Genomic DNA, 21,431 nt, shown 5'->3' on the forward strand with positions numbered 1-21,431 from the left:
GCTAAAGTAGCCTGCAGTGCTGCATTTAACCACTGCGCCACCTCGGCTGCTTATAGGGGTGGGTGTGCCTCAGGGTAGCTATATAATATATAAGCTATATATAAGACACAGTTATGTTCTACTATATGGAGAACAGGTTTGATAATTGGAAGTGTATGAATAATAAAACAGCGATGAGAGCCGGGTACTGGATACATAATGGAGCTGGTAAATCCCATATTTCCCCTGTTTAATTCCTGCATCTAAAAAATGTCACTTTATATTAATTAGCATTGTGAAGAATTGTTGGAACTGTTATACATCGGAGGCCGTTGAGATAAAAACCCAATAAAGTGAATTCAGTTGCATTAATCATTGGAGAGAAGAGCTTATAAAATGTAATTTGTGGTCAGGGCACCATGTTTATGTTGTTATCTCCTCTCTCTCTTTTACATCTGTATTAGTATTTGTATTTTGTATTTGTATTTCCCTTTATTTGTATGCCGCCCTTTTCCCTGGGGGGACTCAGGGTGGCTCACAGTTCAAAAAGGGGGGGGGGGGAAGGACAAACAATATACCAACATGAAGACAATACAACATATTAAAAAGAGAGCACAACAGTCACACAATTCAGGTGGGGTTAGAATCTTAACCCCAGGCCAGCCGGGACAGCCAGATCTTTAAAGCGGCGCGGAAAGACTGGAGGGTGGTGAGGGTCTGAATCTCCATGGGGAGTTCGTTCCAAAGGGTCGGAGCAGCCACCGAGAAGGCTCTCCTCCGGGTAGTTGCCAGTCTGCACTGGCTGGAAGATGGAATTCGGAGGAGGCCTAATCGATGCGATCGTATCGGTCTAGTGGAGGTAATTGGCAGTAGGCGGTCTCTCAAGTACCCAGGCCCACTACCATGAAGGGCTTTATAGGTGATAAGTAGCACCTTGAAGCGCACCCGGAGATCAACAGGCAGCCAGTGCAGCTCGCGGAGGATAGGTGTTACGTGGGTGAAGCGAGGTGCACCCACAATCGCTCGCGCTGCCGCATTATGGACTACCTGAAGTCGCCGAATGCTCTTCAAGGGCAGCCTCATGTAGAGCAGTAGAGAATTGTGAGTAGTTTCTTTCCCCTTAAATCATTTTTTAGCATTTCTTATACTCACCTGTGACAATGGGTGACAAAAACATTAATTTCTTACTCAATTTAATGACCATTGAAAATGCACTCTTAATTTATCAGGAACAACAATATACTATGCTGATTCTTCATTGATATTTTAAATACTCTGATGCCACAAATGGTGACCTATCAGTTTTACAAATGTATTTTATTGTGCAACTGCAACTCATATAACATTAGCCTTGATATTGGCATATCCATTTGCAATTGAATTTGTGAATAAGTTGACAATGGGTGTACAAATTCTAGTGATCACGAAGGTACAAGTATTAGTTTTGCTGTGAGTGACTGAAATAAGTAAGATATATTCATTTCATGTCTCGATCTTATCACTTGTATTTACACCTAGTCTGTTGTTAGCGTAATTCAGTGTGGGAAATTATTGAAATAAAAAAAAAACCGACAAAATTTTCTTTTGGATCTCAGATTAATGATGCCCTGTTATTTATTGAAACAGGAATTATTAATTTTTATCTTTACTTACTTAAATGAACTTTGTACAGGTAGTCCTTAACGTAAAACCATGAAGTGGTTGAGTGCAAAATTTCTGTTGCACCAAGGGTCCTGAGAGAATCAGAGAAGATCGCCGCTTGCAAGCCGACAAGCAGAGGTAGCAAGCGTATGCTGCGCCTTTGGAAAAATGAGAGGCCCTGTTTTCTCGCAGAGCCTGCCGCCGCTTGAGGGGTGTGTGTGAGGAGAATGGCAAGATTCAGGGAGAAGGGCAGGTGGAGCTGGCTGACTCAGGGCTGCTCAGAAGCCTCTCTCGCCGCTGCCAGAGGTTTGGGTGCCCCGGCTGGAGCACGGATCCCTCCCCCTCACTCCCCTCCTCTCTCTCACACACAAACACAAAAATAGAGGTTGGAGAGCTCTCTTGTTCTTTCTGTCCAAGCGCCCCATGCACAGCCCATTGAGGAAACGCCACACACTACTGGGCATGATGGCTGCAGGCGCGGCACAATGGGGTTGTTTTGTTCTCCGCCAATGGAGCTTTCCCCACCCACCAACTCCCAGATGCCCTCACTTTTTCCAAGCATTTCTTTGGCTGCCTGATTTCCAGCTCCATTGCGTTTCTTGCCATTGTGTGCAGGGAAAGAAAACTTTGTTGGACTAAGAAAGAAAGTTCACTCAATCAATTCCAACTTCATGAGACCTTTTTCTTTCGCAAGAAGTTGGAATTGATTGATTGAACTTTTTTTTTTTTTTAGGCCGACACAAACTTTCATTTCCCTGCACACAATGGTGAGAAACGCTAAGGAGCTGGAAATCAGGTAGGCGAAGAAATCCTTGGGGAATTTATTCTCCCTGCTAGCGTGGGCGGCCATTCTGGCCAGGTCGAGAGCATTTTCCCAGTCTGTGCAGGCGGTCATGTGGCTTCCCGGCCATGGGGAGAGCGTTCTCCCAGCCAGCGTGGGCAGCCATGCGGCTTCTCAGCCAGGATTCAGAGGGAAGATCTGGGAAGCTTCCGGAAACACAGGAAGCTCTGGGAAGCACAGGAAGCAGTGCTGGAGGCCGGGCGTGGGGGGAACAGCTAACTAGCTAGGGCGCAAGTGCCGTGTGTGATGGAGTCACGGCACCAGCAGTTTAGCCAGCCAGGCAAGCCCGGTGGTGGTGGGGGAAGTTAGTTAGGCCGCAGCTACGCAGCCTACAGTGGAGCAGCAAGGCGGCTTCACAAACTTGGGGATGGTGGGAGGGGTTAGCGCTACTTGCAGTCTTACCTGTAGGCAGGAGGAGGCAGCTCCGTTGGGGCGCAGGCACAGTGGAAGGCAAAGTCAGCTTAGGCAGGTAAGCTGCATAGTAGAGACTGTGCATGTACAAGCGAGTACCACACAGTGTGCTATGCTGCCTATGGTCAGGTCACACGAGGAGTGACGACTTAAGGCAATTAGCTGGGCCACATGCAACATATATAGGGTGGGGGTGGGTGAGTGGTGGGCAGGGGCGGAGCCAGCCAGATGTCGTATTAATCAGTTCGGTGAACTAGGTAAAATTTCCGCTACCATTTCACTTGAACTGGTCCAAACCAGCTGAATACCACCTCTCAATGGAACCAATAGTTCAGTAATCTTTTTTACTCCTTGTGCTGATAATAATAGCCAAGAATGGATAATATATTGCAAAAAAGAACTTTAGACATATTGAAGGTAGTTTGCATTGTATATATGTTTAAGACATACTTTTGAAAACGTTCTTTAAGCGAATTGGAAGCAAAGTGAATACAGGTAGTTCTCAACTTATGATCACAATTGAGCCCAACATTTCTGATGTTAAATGAGACATTCATTAAGTCAGTTTTACGACCTCTCTTGCCTCAGTTGTTAAGTGAATCATTGCAGTTGATAAGTTAGTAACTGCCTCCCCATTGACTTTGCCTGTCATAAGGTTGCAAATGGGGTCACATGACACTGCGTTTGAACTTTGACCATGTGACAATAGGGATGCTGCAAAGGTCGTAACACTGAAAAACGGTCATAAGACTTTTTTTTCAGTGTCGTAACTTTGAACAGTCACTATATGTACTGTTGTAAGTCAAGGACTACCTGTAAATACTTGGAAGGAAACAAAGGAACTTCAGTCATTGCTCCATGAAATAATTTTAAAGAAGTTATTTGACTCATGACATAAGTTAAATACCGCTTAAAGCAGGAGTGTCAAAGTGGCTGCCTGTGGGCCAGATGCGTCACACACAGGCCACGCCCACCCCTGCTCCGTGGCGGGGGAAAACATCACAATGCATCACGTGACGGCAGTTTGATGCCGTGAGTTTGACACCAGTGAGTTAAAGCAACATGAGCTGATCTGTCTAAGATTACAGCTTGAAAATGATTTTGCATAATATTCTTTGGCATTAAAAAGCAACTTACGAAATTTTATAGAGACTTCATATCATAGTCAAGATTATGTTCTTGACAATAGTATGAAAGTGGTTTGTAATTTTCTCCTCCTATGATGTATTTTTTGAAATCGGTTCCCAGTAGGGGGGTATGCAAAATTTGGAAGTTCAGAATACAGTATTATAGAAAACTCCAAAATGTTTTTTTCCCCCATCTGTACTACGCTGAATGTCTTTGGAAATGGATCAAGATCTCCTAGAAACAGTTCTCCAAAGCACTTCCTTACCTAATTTACAGTTATAGATTTTAGTGGGCTCCCATTTAAATACTAACTATGCTTAAATTGTGCTTAATTTTTGACATCAGCTGAAGAAGTCTATGTGCTTCTACATATCTGGGCCTACCTCATTTTATCCTGATTTTTTTGCAGTTTCAAATGAAGGCAAATACAAATTTCTCAGTATATTGTAGCTGATGCTAGGCTGTTGGTGAAGAATCCAAGTGAGTCTCTGTAAATTATTACCTTTATGATGTAATCTACGGCATGGCTTTTAAAAATCATGTCAGAGATCAAGGTGTTGTGGATGAAGGAAAAATGTAGTGAGGGATTTATGCATGTTACAACCGATGCTGGTGCAAAAGGCACCGTTCAGAATTCCACAGTGCTTCTCCAACATTTTTCTTAATATTCAAAATCTGGTATTTCTTTCTCTTTCTCAGGCGGTCTCTTTCTATACTGACAGGATGGAATCAGGTATGACTTTCAAGGATAGAAAAATACAAAAAGATATAAAAAATAGCATTGGTGTAAACTGGGCTTATTTAAATTTAATTTTAACTTCTGACATTAATTTCTTTGCTTACTACATTTCATCCTTTTTCTGTTCTTATCATAATTTTGTTTAGCTTAGCATAGCAATAGCAGTTAGACTTATATACCGCTTCATAGGGCTTTCAGCCCTCTCTAAGCGGTTTACAGAGTCAGCATATCGCCCCCACAGTCTGGGTCTTCATTTTACCCACCTCGGAAGGATGGAAGGCTGAGTCAACCTTGAGCCTGGTGGGATTTGAACAGCTGAACTGCAGAACTGCAGTCAGCTGAAGTAGCCTGCAGTGCTGCATTTAACCACTGCGCCCCCTCGGCTCTTCGGTATGATGGATACACACACACACACACACACACACACACACACACACACACACACACACACAAACAGTTGTTATAGTATTCATTTTTTTGTTACCCAAAAGGAATTGGATTTTATCATCATTGTCTTCTTGGGGAATGCTTAGCTGCATCCTTCAGGCTATCTCTCCAACAAGTTGGTTTAAAAAAAAAAAGAAATTTAATTAAAATCCTATCACAAAGCACTGTGGATCAATGCTTCTAATTCATCAGAGGTCAGTGTGGAATGTGAATGACAGTTCCTATCAGATGCCTGTTTAGCTTATTGTATTGAAGGAGTAGATTGTTGTATAGACGCTGTGTTGTAATGAGTGTCAGTGTCAAATTGTCATAGATTGATTAGCAGTTTTCTCATAGGCTTGTAGACTGAACCAGAATTGAGAGCTGTTGCATGGTCTTGATAGTAGAAGAACTCTTGTTACAAGTATGTCCTGCTATTCTGTATGCTAAGGAAGCACTTCTCCAACGTGGTATTTTCAGAAGCTACATTATTACCGTGGCACGACATAACCACAAACGTCAAAAGCGCTGACAACACCGCGGCGCTAAAACCGCGATGTCAAAAGCGCGCCGACAACAGCGCGCCGACAACAGCGCGCCGACAGAAGCACGATTTAACTTAAGGTAAGGTTTAGGGTTAGGTTTAGGGTTAGGTTTAGGGTTAGGTTTAGTTAGGTTTAGGGTTAGGTTTAGGGTTATTTTTAGGGTTATGTTACAGCGCGCTTCTGTCGGCGCGCTGTTGTCGCGCGGTTTTGACGGCACGGGTTTGTCACCGCACTTTAGTCACACGCGCTTTAGTCGACCGCGGTTTTGTGGTGGAACCCATTATTACAGCTTCTGTAATTTCCAACCAGCCTTTCAGTGGAATGCATTGTGTTGGAAATAATATTGGAGTTAGAAATAGCAGAGTCTAGGTTGAAAATGGAACATTTCTGCCAAATACTATGGACAATACAGTGTATAGTATTTCTTACGTATTATAATTTAGGGAAGTATAGAATGCTTGGACACATAATCGAATATCACAACATTCTGCAGTGCTTCAATATAATCCCTATGGATAGACAACAGAGACGTTTTTTGACCAACGATACATTATTGAATAATGTACATCCTTTAAAATTGTGCAGTATTATCATTTTCTAGAATTCCCGTATAAAATAGTGTATCTTCCTGACATTTCTTGTTAGCTAAATTAGCTTTGTGAAGTGTAGCACACCTCTAAATGTGCTGGACTTCATCTTCCAGAATCTCTAACCAAAAGGAAGAAGCTAGCATAATTTACAGTTGCAGGACATTATTCAACACAACAAAAAAGGGACAAAGCTTGTCCTCTGTGTTATATTTTTGTTTGTTTCAACATATTTAACTGTCTTTGGTATAGTGGGTTATGGCTTTTAAATATTATATTTTGGAAAAAAAATGTTTAGCAAGATTTATTGTGTTATGAGCAGAATATTTTTTTTAAATTATAGTAAGTAAGAAGGGGATTAATGTCACGCTTTCATGGAGGTTTGCTGATATATTAATGTGAAATCTTGTACATGCTTATCAAAAAGTTGGCCCGAAGGAATTTAGTAGGACGTGCTTTGAGATAAACTTGTATTTGGAATAACTACTTTTAATTCAGAGTACTTTGAAGCAAGTAATGGCTTGCTCCAGAGAAGGCATGTATAGAATGAAATTCTATTAAGACAGTTCTGTTACAATGTGCATGTAATGAGGAAGTGACTCAGTTGAAAATACATCTGTAGCAATTTTGTGCTTCTCTAAAAATGATCTAAGAAGAGAGAATTTTGCTTTACTTTTAAAGGGAGAAAGCACCATTTCAAATGTTAATTTAAAGCTGTGTTGGCAGGCCACACTTTTCATGATTTTGTGAGAAGATAACAGAGAGGAGCAGAAGAGAATGACTGGAGAAAATGCTGACGTAGCTCTTTTTTTAAAAGCCATTAAGAAAATGAAGATGAATGCTGTCAAAAACTATCTGTAGGTGGTTTTTATCTTCTGAATATTTTGTATTCATTGTATATAACTTTGAAGTTGTTTTTCTAAGAAGCAGACTTTGGTGCTTTGTTTATTCTCATTTTTCTTAAATAACCTATTTATTTAAAAATACCCTAATGTGTTTATATTAGAGAGAATTAAGGCTTGATAATGGGTTGTGTCTCATTTGGGAAGCCAATTGATTGGTATATGTGATCACTACTGGATATAGAAGTAGCCTTCCATACCAAGGTAAAAAGAGAAGTTTGGAACCAAATGGCCCTATTATTGAGGATGTTCAACCAGTTCTGAATAATTATCAAAATATTAGTCAAAATTTTATAAGTTCTTGGATAACAATATAAGGCACATGACTATCAACCATGAAACTTGCAAACTTAAGCACGATTAGCGTAGAACGTTAGCGTACACATTGGATTTTAAATATTTGCCAGAAATATGGGATTGCCTCTGACCAATTTAGAGAAGGACTTGCTGATGAGCTAGGCAATTAATTTGGGGAAACAAATCACCCTAGATAATTTGGGAGAACATTCCAGGGTTGCCCGATGATAGGATTAGGGGAATCCATCTTTGGGGATTGGTCATAAGTTTCTTCACTCAACACTGCTGTAACCTTGAACAATCCTTGAATAAATTGTGGTAACTATCTGTACTGACTACCTGGCCGAGGTACAGATGATACTAGGATATTGTTTCTCCCATGTAGCTTGACACAACTTGCCTGTATGGGAGTTGGGGCTTCCGGTGGGTGGGGGCTTCCGGTGGGTGGGGGCTTCTGGTGGGTGGGGGCTTCTGCTGCGCGGGACCTGACAGGGGAGTTGTTATTTTTAACAGCTCCCGAATCTTGGCTGTGGTAAACTGTCTCCCATCTAGCTTGACACAACTTGAGTTGAGTTGAGTTGAGTTGCGTTTATTTATAGGCCGCCCTTTTCCCTGAGGGGACTCAGGGCGGCTAACAACTTATGGGAGGGGAAGACGTACAATAACATAAAAATACAGTATGTAGTTAAGATCAAACAACATTCATTCAACATTCGGGCGGGGGCAAACTATGGTCTTTACCCCCAGGCCTGGCGGGATAGCCAGATCTTGAGGGCTGTGCGGAAGGTCTGAAGGGTGGTGAGGGTACGAATCTCCACGGGGAGATCGTTCCAGAGGGTTGGAGCTGCTACAGAAAAGGCTCTCCTCCGCGTAGTTGCCAGCCGGCACTGGCTGGCAGATGGCACTCGGAGGAGGCCTAATCTGTGGGATCTTATGGGTCGAGAGGAGGTAATTGGCAGAAGGCGGTCTCCCAAGTACGCAGATCCACTACCATGAACTTGCCTGTATGGGAGTTGGACTTTGAGAGTCTTACTTGCCTGTCCTGGAGTTGAAATAAATAATTGGCTATCATTAGCATACTGATGGTTCTGAACCTCAGTAGTTTCATGTAGATGTTGTACAGAGAGGAGAGAGAGAGAGCCCACATGGCAGTTCACAAAGCAGAGATCTAGAGAGCAGGCTCTACCCGCAAACCTACACTGATTGAAACTGGTCCCAAAGAAAGGCATATAAGTGATTGTGATTCATCTCTAGTAATAGTCATCTTCCCCATAGTGTACATTCTTTAGTTCTTTCATAACAAAAACTGGCGTCCAGAAGTACAGAATAGAATAGAATACAGAATAACAGAGTTGGAAAGGGTCTTGTAGGTCATCTAATCCAATACCCTGCTCAAGCTATACCATTTCCATACCTATACCATTTCTGACAAGTGACTGTCCATTCTCTTCTTGTCTTCTTCCAGTGACGAAGCACCCACAACTGCTGAAGGCAAGCTGTTCCATTGGTTAATTGTTCTCACTGTCCTAAGATTTCTCCTTATTTCTAGGTTGAATCTCTTCATGATCAGTTTCCATCCATTGTTCCTTACCTGGCCTTCAGGTGCTTTGGAAAGTAGATTGTCCCCCTCCTCTCTGTGACAGCCCATCAAACATTGGAACATTGCTATCATGTCACCCCTAGGCCTTCTCTTCACTAAACTAGCCATGCACAGTTCCTGCAACCGTTCGTCATATGTTTTAACTTTCAGGCTCCTAACTTTGGTAATTTGATAGCAGGATATATGCATGTATAATGCTGCCAATCTTCATTGACCTTCCAGTCAGAAAAGGCTTTTCCCTGATAGGATCCTGTGAAAAATGCACTACTTTGTCATTTTTTTCTTATGTCCAATTGAGCAATTATTGACAACATCATTAGTGGGATACAGATTATTCACTTGCAATTTTTGGGTATGAACTGTGAGTCACTCAGGGGAATCTGAGGGGAAAAAAACCAAAAGCAATGTACAAGCACAAGTTTAAAAAATTATATACATACAAAACAAAATCAATTGTAAGAGGCAACTTAAAAAACTAATGGCCTAAAATGAAGGCCAATGTCAGATGGCCAGCACGCATGCATGCTGGAGATGGCAGGGCAATGCCTCATATGCCCTAACAAATGGCTCTGTGTGCCACCTGTGGCACATGGGACATAGGTTGTGTTGTGGCCTGGCAGGAGCCGTTGGAGCTGCTGCAGACTCCGACAGCGAGGCGTCTTATGATTCGGCCCTGGAGGATGTGGAGGACCCTGGACAGGGTTCCGACTGAGCAGGGCGAGGAGAGACTGGTTGGCCACCAGGCGCCTGAGCCTTGGATCAGTGGGGAGGAGACAAGAGTGAGTGATCCAAAAAACACCTGTGAGTTGTTCCGGGATACACGCCTTCGAAGGGCTACTCGGCGTCAAGAACAATGGCGTAATTACAAGAGGTGATTACGCTCAGCTGATGCTCATTAAGATCCTCTCCTGATTATAAAAGAGATTGCTTGTGCCACGCCTTTCTGCAGAAGTCAACGTTAGGGACTAACAAGAAACAAACTTGGCAGGCTGGATTGCTGCCAGAGTTTGTCTGCATTGCTGCCAAGTTCTGTAGGACTTGCTGCCAGAGTGCTTATCTCTTTGTTTATGTGGCTTGCAGCCAACGAGAGTCTGGACTGATTAAAAGAAACCTCATTTATGTTGGTTTCGGCTTTCGTTCCTGGACGGAGGAGGGGGGGGTCAGAACAAGTTGTCCATCACGGACCTAGGGAATGTAAAAAATTTTAACTTTTAATTTCCAAACATTAGGAAGCTTAAAAGTTGTAACATGCCTTGAGGATTGTAAAGATATTTCGTTTACTTTAATATAATGTAGATGTGCTTGGTAAGTAACTACATAAATATCGTAACTTTTTCACATTTTTTTTTGTTTCATATTGGCCTAATGAACATCTACCCTGAGAAACAGTAATTTCCGTATAAATCCTACAATACCATGATGTATGATCTCAGTTGAGAACAAGCTAAACTGTAACCCCCTAGCTTACTTTATATTGATCAGCTGTCCATTGGTGCCTGGATTTAATTTCAGTTTGATCATGCTGATCCAGCCTGTTACATAATGTGGGCAGCATTCAAGATTATCAGGCTTGGAATTAAGTGACAAGGCATTTAGCATTGTGATGAGACACATTAGTCGCATTCTCAAATCTCAGGCTTCTTCCCCCAAATGTTTTTAAATATGAAACCAGGTAAAAAACAAGAAGGAACCCTATGTCAATGCTACTACTATGACTTTTTAAAGAGTGGTCTTAAAAATTTTCTTGAAAGTGGGAATAATCCTCAAATTTGAGTGCTAAGAATGTGTGTGTGTGTGTGTGTGTGTGTGTTTATATGTACACACACACATACCAAGCTTCTAGCAATAAAGCAATTCTAACCAAATATCATTGAATGAGCCTCAAATAGCAATAGCAGTTAGACTTATATACCGCTTCATAGGGCTTTCAGCCCTCTCTAAGCGGTTTACAGAGTCAGCATATTGCCCCCACAGTCTGGGTCCTCATTTCACCCACCTCGGAACGATGGAAGGCTGAGTCAACCTTGAGCCGGTGAGATTAGAACTGCTGAACTGCAGATAACAGTCAGCTGAAGTGGCTTGCAGTACCGCACCCTAACCACTGCACCACTTCGGCTCAAATGAAGGGAGGTGCAGAGGGAGAACTGTACCAGATTACTAAGGTCCACTTTATGGTTACTAGATTAATTTATATTACACATTTTTTATACACTGTTTTCAGTGAACGTATTAACACAATTGATACTTTTTAGTGGAAATATATATATATCTGTTTCACAAATGAAGGCAAATATATGTGCCCCAGGAGTAAATTTCTGGTCCAGGTGACCGACCCAAGTTCGATCTCACATATCTATTTACCTGATACTTAATATAACTTATTCTTGTATAAACATATATAAGAGCCACTTTTAATACATTGGGCTGAATTCATCTAGAAAGTTAAGCTCGACACACCCTCAATTTATCTCTGAAATGTGGATTTTGTGTATGCCAAGAGCTCAGGGCAGGAGGGGCAGGACAGCAGTCATTTGAGAATCTCTGTTGATCTTCAGTAGTGCTGCTCCACAATTGCTGGTGTGAAATCCTGTTTTTGAAGCCATTCTGCTGCTGGAGGATAGCTCAGGGTTGGTGGTGGAGTTCCCCAGGCTTCAAAACCTGCGGGAATTCAGTTTGCCATCTCTAGGGTGAATCTTGGAAATAGCATAGTTCATGACTACCATGATGGCCATAGGCCGTGACCCGACAAATGCGCGCAGGACAAAAGCGCGCCGACAAAAGCACGGTGAGAAAACCGTGACATCATAAATGCGCCCACAACAACGCGCCGACAAAACCGCGCCCACAAATGCGTGATTTAAGTTAAGGTAAGGGTTAGGTTCAGCGTTAGGTTTAGGGTTATGTTTAGGGTTAGTTTTAGAGTTAGTTTTAGGGTTAGTTTTAGGATTAGGGTTAGGGTTAGGATTAGGATTAGGGTTAGGGTTAGGGTTATTAGATTGTTATTAGTTGTTTGTTGAAGGCACGCTTTTGTCGGTGCGCTGTTGTCGGCACGCTTCTGCGTGCATTCGTCAGCGTGATTTTGACCTCGCGGTTTTCTCGCCGCGGTTTCGTCGGTGCGCTTTTGTCGAGCGCGCATTTGTCGGTGAACCGCCATAGACCTATCCCATATTATCCACCGAGTGTTCCTAGGGCAGTGCAACTACAAGATTACTCAGGACAGACATGTACAACTTGGTATCCTTTGTCTTTTTTTTTAAACTTTGCTTTACAAAATTACTTAGGTGGTGAAATGGGTGGCGTATAAATTCAATAAATAAATGTTTGAGGGACTTTGATTTGGTTAAAGTGCTTTCAACTATGTCAGCACAATAATGGCTATAAAGTGTGTTTGTGTGTGTGTGTGTGTGTGTGTGTGTGTTCATTTGGTGTGTTTCCTTCTGGCATTTTTGAAAATGCCAAAATAATGACCCTTTTTCTTCTTTTCTCTTTTAGCATTCTATAATTATGACGCCCGAGGTCCAGATGAGCTGTCACTGCAAATAGGAGACACCATGCACATACTGGAAACACACGAAGGCAAGTGGAATAAATGTTTCTTTCCTAATCGTTATTCTCGCAATCGTTATTATTAGCATTTTGGCGTAGTGTGTCTTGCTTATTTTGGAAAAACAGTTCTATTTTGAGACCTAATGAAGTATTGAAACATTTAAATGGGCACTAAAATTAACAGTCACTACACATTAAACCGGCATGCTATAATTGATGAATAACCTTTGTAAGATGCAAATGTCTTTTTTTTTTCTTTTTCTGAAAAAAAACCCGCCAAGATTAATGTTTGTGTACCTTAATTTATATGGATCTCTGGTGGTATCTGTTAAGGAGTTAGAAAGGTGATAGATGTTCTTGGTACCCTTGCAGATAATAAATAAAATCCATCTTTTAAAAGAGGTTAATCTTAAATGCTGAAAATATAAAAGATACTTATCTTCTAAATTACTTATACTCCTTTGTAAAAAAAAAACAACTAGCAATGCTTTTTACATGGTGATCAGCTATTTCAGAAATAACTTTTTATATGCATTTTCTTCATCATAAATTAAAACAGCAGGAATGTTTACTATTGTAAGATGTTTAATTAATTAAATGTATACAGAAGCCTCTCCATTTTTGTTTTCTTAGCAGCTCTGTGAAATCAGTTAAGGTGAAAATGATTTGCCAAATTAAAATCTCCATTCTTGAATTGGGATTTGTACCCAGGAATTTTCACTATAGTGAGATAGGAGGCTATCTCTTCATTCTTTCTCTTGCATCCAGCTGTGCTTACCTACCTTCGAATGGATTGTTTTTCAGTCTCCTTGTATCTGTAAATACAATGCTGCACTCCTTTATCAATGTTATCAATTCTCCTCTACTACTCCTACTACCCCTTCCCAGTTAGCTCTTGCTAGAATTATTTTCTTTCTCATCAATATATACATTTGCTTGCTCTTCCTTTTCTCCTTTTTCTCTAACTTCTAGCCATAAATGGAAGATGTTTCCATTGATACAGTACTGTAAGAGCCGAGGTGACGCAGTGCTTAAATGCAGCACTGCAGGCTACTTCAGCTGACTGCAGTTCAGCAGTTCGGCTCTTCAAATCCCACCAGGCTCAAGGTTGACTCAGCCTTCCATCCTTCCGAGGTGGGTAAAATGAGGGCCCGGATTGTTGGGGGCAATATGCTGACTCTGTAAACCGCTTAGAGAGGGCTGAAAGCCCTATGAAGCGGTATATAAGTCTAACTATTGCTATTGCTATTGCTACAGTATTGAAAGCTAGCAAAGATTACTTGCTTACAATATTCATAGTAATGTGTCTTTTGGGTGGCAAATGATATGTATTCCTACTTTCATTTTCTATATGCTTTTTTCTAAAAGTCAAGCTGGATAATGATGATAGTTGTATGAGTGTATGTTTTATACTCATGGATTCTATGCCATTCTAATGGTCTTATAGCTATAGCATTTAGACCACTTCACAGTGCTTTTACAGCCCTCTCTAAGCCGTTTATAGAGTCAGCATATTTCCCCCAACAATCTGGGTCCTCATTTTACCGACTTAGGAAGGATGGAAGGATGTGTTAACTTTATGTGGCTAAGTGGACCTATGCAACTCTGTTTTAATTTAATTATTTCTTTATACTATTTCTAAAGTACAATAAGAGAAAAATATTTTGTGCTTTAGTTCAACTCATGACTTTGTGGACATGACATGTAATTTTTTTTGGGAAATAGTGGTAGTGTTTTGCTATTGTCTTATATTTTTTTCAACTTCTCATTTTAGCTTATAGGCTTATTTCTTGATGTATCCTAATTCAACTTATATCCTTGATCTAACCTGATCTGTTTAGTTTTTTGAAATTAGCCAGATAAATTTTGTGTGAACTACTTTGGTTTAGAGGTCATACTCAGAATTCCCTTCCTCTCTATGTTAAGGAAGTCAAGTAGATTGTTAATGAAATCTAAAAAAAAAGCTGAATAAAGAATTAAGGTCAAATCAGACTGTTAAACTAGAGAAAAGTTTTTAGTTTTACAGATGTTGTCAAATATCAATTGTTTTAAGATAGCACTGTGCAATGTCTAAACTACTCTAAATCAAAGTTGTTGTTTGCTATTATGAATTGCGATCGGCAGTGGTTAGAATGCAGTATTGTAGGCTCACTCTGCCCCCAGCCAGGAGTTCCATCCTGACCAGCTCAAGGTTGACTCAGCCTTCCATTCTTCTGAAATTGGTAAAATGAGGTCCCAGATTGTAATATCTGGCTGTGTCGGCAGGCCTGGGGTCGATGAGTTCCCTTCCCCTCTCGAATCGTGTGGCTGTTGGTTGTTTTAAATGCCCTGTACTTTTTGTTGTAGTTTTTGTGTTTCCCTTCCCCTCCTTGGGTTTGCGCGCCGCCCCGAGTCCCGCTGGGAATAGGGCGGCATATAAATAAAATGAACCTCAAACCTCGAATATGCTGACTCTGCAAAACCGCTTAGAGTGGGCTGTAAAGCACTACAAAGCGGTATATAAGTCTAAGTGCTATTTCTATTCTTAAGGTCTGCTTGAGTATAATTTTCTGAGTATTGCCTCTACAACATTAAAGTAGTATATTTGGGACGGCTATATGTATTTTGCATTATTTGCAGAATTATTCACTCCTCAAGTTAGGTGGAGCTTTAAAGTTAAATTTGCCAATCTGATAAAACATTTGCAATTCATTTCTTTGTAATACATAATTGCCTACATGTTTTAGCATAAAAATATCAAAGTGTAAAACATGTCCACAAAATAAATGACAAATGCGTTAGTCAAGGAGAAGAAATGGCTGTTTTCTAAATAAACTTTTACTATAGCAGTAAGAAAACCACAATTGAAAATGTACACATTAAAATGTAATGACAGTTATTACTTCATGAGGATTTTGAATTCAAGTAATAAATATTACTAAGTTTAAAAGTTAATTTAGGAAACAGCCACCATATATGCATCTTTTTTTTTTCAGATCAAGTACTAGAAATCTTCATTTAACCTAGAGAAATAATGCTTTTGTTGAAGCTGAACTGTATATTATCTGATCTAAGTGTCTGATGCTTGAATATTATTTGTCAGGAAAGTTAATAGTTGATAAAATATGATAGAATAATTTGATAGTAATGGATCTACTTATTATTAATTTTTGGAGAATCTTAATTTTATTTAATAATTCTAGCTAACAATGTTTTAATCATGTAATATTTTGTTTTTATTGATTAGTTAATAAAATATTTGTAAATCAACTTTACTATATGATATTTAATCAAGATGATAAATTTATTCCCAGTAATATTTTCCTAACTAGAAAGGACAATGCATGCATACAGTTTTTTTTAAATGTCAGCTGTAATATCAACTGATAATTAAGGAATGTCTTTTAAAATATTTTTGGTATGGTTTTGCTTCCTGCATAACTAAATGCTAACTGATAGCTAAATATTTAGAAATATTTAAATATGCTTAAAGCAGAAAAATTACGACCATTAATTTTGGTTAGTTATGCTTTTGAAGATCTTGGCACTTGAGAAAATGCTCATGCTAAAGGTTTATCCCAGTTGAATACATTAAGAATTATTTTAAATGATATTTAGTAAAATTATGAATTACGTGGTTCTGTGAAGCCTATACATATTTTAATGTTGAAGGGGTGAATTATTTTAGTAATTTAGCTTGATGAGATTTAACTGGTTGTATGTCAGTCATTTATATATGGATTTAAATACATGAAAAAATGGAATTATAATCCCAGGATGGAGGTTACATCAGAAGACTATGGTTAAATTATGTCATCCTTCTTAAAAAAATCATCTGTATGCAAAATTGAAATTGATATTGGTTTGTAACATATAGTAAAGTGGTTATTTGCCATAATAAATTATTTATTCTTTAATAAAGGTAAGTAATTTAGTTACTTGCTTCAGTCAGTGGTTGGATATAATTGATTCATATATACAGTTCCCATTGTGATTTATAATGCACATCTGAGTTTCTGGAACTGATTAATTTATATCGCTACATACCGTATAATAGAGACTATGGCTCAGTTTTTTGTGTGTGATACTGATATGAACTTAATTCTGTATTCAGCTTCCCCCCTCCCCACCTGTAGGTTGCAACGGTGAAATAAGAGGAAGGCAGTCTAGGTCTGTGAGAAAATATATTCTTCCTCAGCTGTACTTCCAGTTAATTCTGATAACCATAATGTTAGCGTTTAATAAGACTGATAGCAGCAGGAGCTTTTCTGTAGGAAAAGGGGATTGTTATAGGATTAAGATAATATTCTGGCAATATCGTAATGAGTCCTTGACATATGCTGAGATGTATAACATTAAACCACTATTTATTTAAGTCCACATATAATTGTTCTATGTATCCAACCATAATATCACCAATTACTGTGATCGTACTGAATATAGTACATTTTTATTAGCAAATATAGTTTGCTAATATAAAATGTACTATATATGATTTATATTTGCAATTTTGATCCCGTTCCTTAATACAGGGCGGGGCATAACCTTTTCCTAGGGGGTCACAGCAACACTTGTAATAACAACACAAATAATTCATACACCATTCGAAAGCCCATCAAAAACTGAGTTTATTGACACGATTTAATAGTCAGTATGACCACCATTAGCCCTTCGAACAGCATTCAAACGAGGTGGATAAGAACACAACAAATCTTCAAACAGACATTATTTTGCAATTCTAGGGCGGGGCATAACCTTTTCCTAGGGGGTCACAGCAAGATTGACAGCAGTTTACAACTTCCGCGACACCTCATTTTAAAGCCCATAAAAAACTGAATTGAATGAGCTATTAAATGTTAAATTTGCTTTAAGAATGGCTGGAAAATTCGATTCGGAAGAACAAAGGATCATTGACAGAATAAAATGCATTGCCTTTCGAGAGGCACCTCGTTTGAATGCTGTTCGAAGGGCTAATGGTGGTCATACTGACTATTAAATCGTGTCAATAAACTCAGTTTTTGATGGGCTTTCGAATGGTGTATGAATTATTTGTGTTGTTATTACAAGTGTTGCTGTGACCCCCTAGGAAAAGGTTATGCCCCGCCCTGTATTTCAGCAAGTGAATATATTTTCAAGAGAAGGGTAGCTTCTTTATTCTATTTTAATAGCAACCTTCTTGCTAGAGTACTCCAAAATAAACCAGTTGATGTGTTGATATTTAAGATAACCCTTAGATCAGTGGCTCTGCTGGCTGGAGAATTCTGGGAGTTGAAGTCCACAAGTCTTAAAGTTGCCGAGTTTGGGAACCACTACCTTAGATTACAGAACAAAATTCTCTCTTCTCTATTCGCCTTCCACCTGTAGTAATACTGTAGCCAAAATAAAAGAAAGAAGAGTGTCTTGCTTCTGTTCTCCATTTGTATTAGCAATAGCAGTAGACTTATATACCGCTTCATAGGGCTTTCAGGCCTCTCTAAGCGGTTTACAAAGAGTCAGCATATTGCCCCCAACAACAATCTGGGTCCTCATTTTACCCACCTCGGAAGGATGGAAGGCTGAGTCAACCCTGAGCCGGTGAGATTTGAACCGCTGACCTGCTGATCTAGCAGTAGCCTGCAGTGCTGCATTTAACCACTGCGCCACCTTGGCTCTTTTCCCACTCAATTTCCCCACTCCCGTTTCCCACTCAAACACATTTGCTATGATGGTTCATAGTTCTCTTAAAGTCATGACAAGTGCTAGAGAAATCAGGAGATCCAGACAGTTCAAATGGGTACAAAGATTTATGGCAAGCTTAAGCTCTCTACAAGAATCCGAACTACTAACAGTTAAAGCAATTTGGTGGTAAATAAGGAATTCAAGGCGAACTGGATTTAGACCTCTTGTGGGCATGAAGAGAGACTCATCATGACTGATGATGCGTTGCACTTCTCCCTTAGGCTCAGCCTGGTCATCTCCCTACAGGTCAAGAGATAGCAAACGCATGCAAACCGGAATGGAATTTCTGACAGTAGCTTGCTTTAAAAATGCTTTTTAATGGGAACGCACAGCAGAATTGTCCAGATTAAGTCCAAGGTTCTGAGAGCCGAGGTGGCGCAGTGGTTAAATGCAGCACTGCAGGCTACTGCTAGATCAGCAGTTCAGCGGTTCAAATCTCACCGGCTCAGGGTTGACTCAGCCTTCCATCCTTCCAAGGTGGGTAAAATGAGGACCCAGATTGTTGGGGGCAATATGCTGACTCTCTGTAAACCGCTTAGAGAGGGCTGAAAGCCCTATGAAGCGGTATATAAGTCTACTGCTATTGCTATTGCTATTGCTATTGTTTGTCAGCCAATGTAAAGTTCAGAATTATACGAAGAGAATTCACAAAAAATGTCACACAAGAGCTGAAGATCAGATTATTTTCAGAAACGGAACATATGTCAGACAAGCTTCTTGTAACAGGCTGAGCAAACTGAGTTACTCAGAGAGTTACTCCCTTGCTTGACAAATAGCCTTATGGAAAGTCTCTCCTCTCTACTCGCTTGTTGGGTGGCAGGCTGGAAGGGAGTACATCATCCTCACCTGACTGCTCAAGTTGTTCTGGTGGTGCTTGTACTAATCACCCTTATGTGATTATTGACTTGGTGTCTCCTGAGACTGACATTCCACAGGTTTAGCTTGAGTAGCTTCTTCAGATTCAGAATCTGAGTCCTGGGCCTGAGTCATGACAGAGAAAACTAAAGACAATATATTCAGTGTGGAATTCCTATCAAGAAGCAACCGATTAAAAAGGAATAAAGGAAAGAGAAGAGAATGAAATGATAGAAATATTGGGAGGAACAAGTTAAAAGGATAAAATCAGAGATAGAGGGAGAATACGGAAATGAATCAGCAAGCAAATTTCAAAAACTATAGCAATGATTACAGAATGGGCCCCAGGTACAGTAAACCCTCATTTGTTTGAACTCCCTTAGCCTGGCATATATAACAGTTTACAATGCAAAGTTTCCTGCCAAATCTGTGCTGAATGGATATATTTTGTGTGAAAGATCTCCCAATTTGTTTGACATAGCACCATGATGTTTATTGTTTGTGAGATTTTATTTTAATTAAAAACTTATCCTAAACTAGAATGGGCTTGTTAGCAATAAAAACACATGATGCTGATCACTTGCAGATGTGCTGCAGATTGGGACATAGTAAATGAGACATTACCACTTATTTCTAGAGTATGACATGTTGTTTCCCCAAATGTGAATTTTTTTAATACACTGTAATTATACTACAATATATAGTCAATGAAGGCAATCTGAAAAATATCTGAGGTATCACTGTAGAATTAAAATTGGGAGAAGGAAAGGTCTTATCCATGCAGAAAAATATGAGGAAAGTAGAAGGAGAATCTAGCTTGAGTAACACATTTATTTTTGAGCAAAATATTTCAATATACAACGTGTGTAAATTTTAAATAACTTGCTATAAACCAGGGGGCCACAGCCCCTGGCCCAGTGCCAGTGCATGGCCTGTTAGGAACTGGGTTATGCAACTGACATGCAAGTGTGCAAAGCTGCATTTGCACAAGCAGCACACGTGCAAAAGCATACCCCCCCCCCCCGGCCAGCCACCGCCAATATGCAGAAACAGAGGTTGGGAATTACTGCTATAAACAAACAGGAGAAATAGAGTAGTCTCCATTATTTTATGCTTTATGGAAATGGACCTTTGTCCCTAATGAGAAATGAGTAGACCTTTTCTATAGATGTTGATTCTCAGGGTTTGGATGTTTAATGAAGCAGTGTAAAAACAAACCATATTATATTTTGAATAGATACTGATCACAGGGATCCAGTTCTTTTTTTTTCTAATTGAAAATGCATTTATGTAAAAAAAAGATGTAGGACAATCATCCTAATCTGGATTTCTTCCTGTTACATAGTTAATGTATAGAAATTATATAATGTTAAACATTTATGGTCTTCTGAGGCTGATTACTAGCTGCCCAGGATTGTATATGGCCAAAGAGGTATGGGTTGGACTTGCTTGGCTTAAAGTTTCTTACTTGAATTTATGAGAAACTTTGAAATTATATGGTGTTTTAAGTTTTAGTGACATGTCACAGTATATATTAATTCATTGTATAAACCGCCATCTTTAGTTTTCTATTAGGTTGTAGGCAAACACTGGACAATGGGAATTATTGTCCTTGTAGAGGTGACAATCATCTTTCTATGATTATATTGAATAAAATTATGTTGAATAATTTAAATTATAATAAAGGGATTTTCTCAGTTACTTGTCAATCTATAATTTTTTTTAAGGAACCAGAAATCAGGAAATTAACTATTAATAAAGTGCCCTTATATTACAAAGATACATCACAATATGAATGATAATATATATTGGCATTCTCATTTCCAAATTAATTATATAAAACTTATTAAGACATTTTACTTTTTAGGTTGGTACAGAGGTTATACTTTGAGGAAAAAATCAAAAAAAGTAAGTATTTTGTTTCCGTATTAATGACATCACTTTTTTTAAAAAAAATCATAGGCATTTATAGTAACCTCCAAAGTGTTTTATTATAATTTGGAACTTTTTAGATTAAAGCAGAAATGTTGATGAAATAAAACTTTTAATCAACTAATGCTACTTTAACATTACTTTTTTTCAAACAAATACAACATGAATTTGTTGTCTTTCCTTTTTGAAAAGTAGTAGATAGATCCATTATATTTTACATCTATCTTCAAAAACATATAAGATTGATTACAAGCCTTTATTGGTACTTATGTTTTGCTTTAAAAATAATTTGAAGTTCTGGATTT

General features: G+C 39.3%; 1 protein-coding gene across 3 annotated transcripts in view; it reads left to right on the forward strand.

Annotated features, from left to right (window-relative positions):
• Window positions 1–21,431, forward strand: part of DOCK1 (dedicator of cytokinesis 1) — a 457,702-nt gene that overhangs the window by 42,701 nt on the left and 393,570 nt on the right. For all 3 annotated transcript variants that reach the window (XM_087725976.1, XM_087725977.1, XM_087725978.1), the window contains exons 2-3: window positions 12,589–12,672; window positions 21,062–21,102. In XM_087725976.1, coding sequence (XP_087582102.1) covers window positions 12,589–12,672; window positions 21,062–21,102 — 125 coding nt within the window. The remainder of the gene's footprint in view (window positions 1–12,588; window positions 12,673–21,061; window positions 21,103–21,431) is intronic.

This window comes from Thamnophis sirtalis, unplaced genomic scaffold, assembly GCF_051295495.1.
Source record: "Thamnophis sirtalis isolate CommonGarterSnake01/CBP01778 unplaced genomic scaffold, rThaSir2_p1.2 scaffold_11, whole genome shotgun sequence".
Taxonomy (NCBI): domain Eukaryota; kingdom Metazoa; phylum Chordata; class Lepidosauria; order Squamata; family Natricidae; genus Thamnophis; species Thamnophis sirtalis.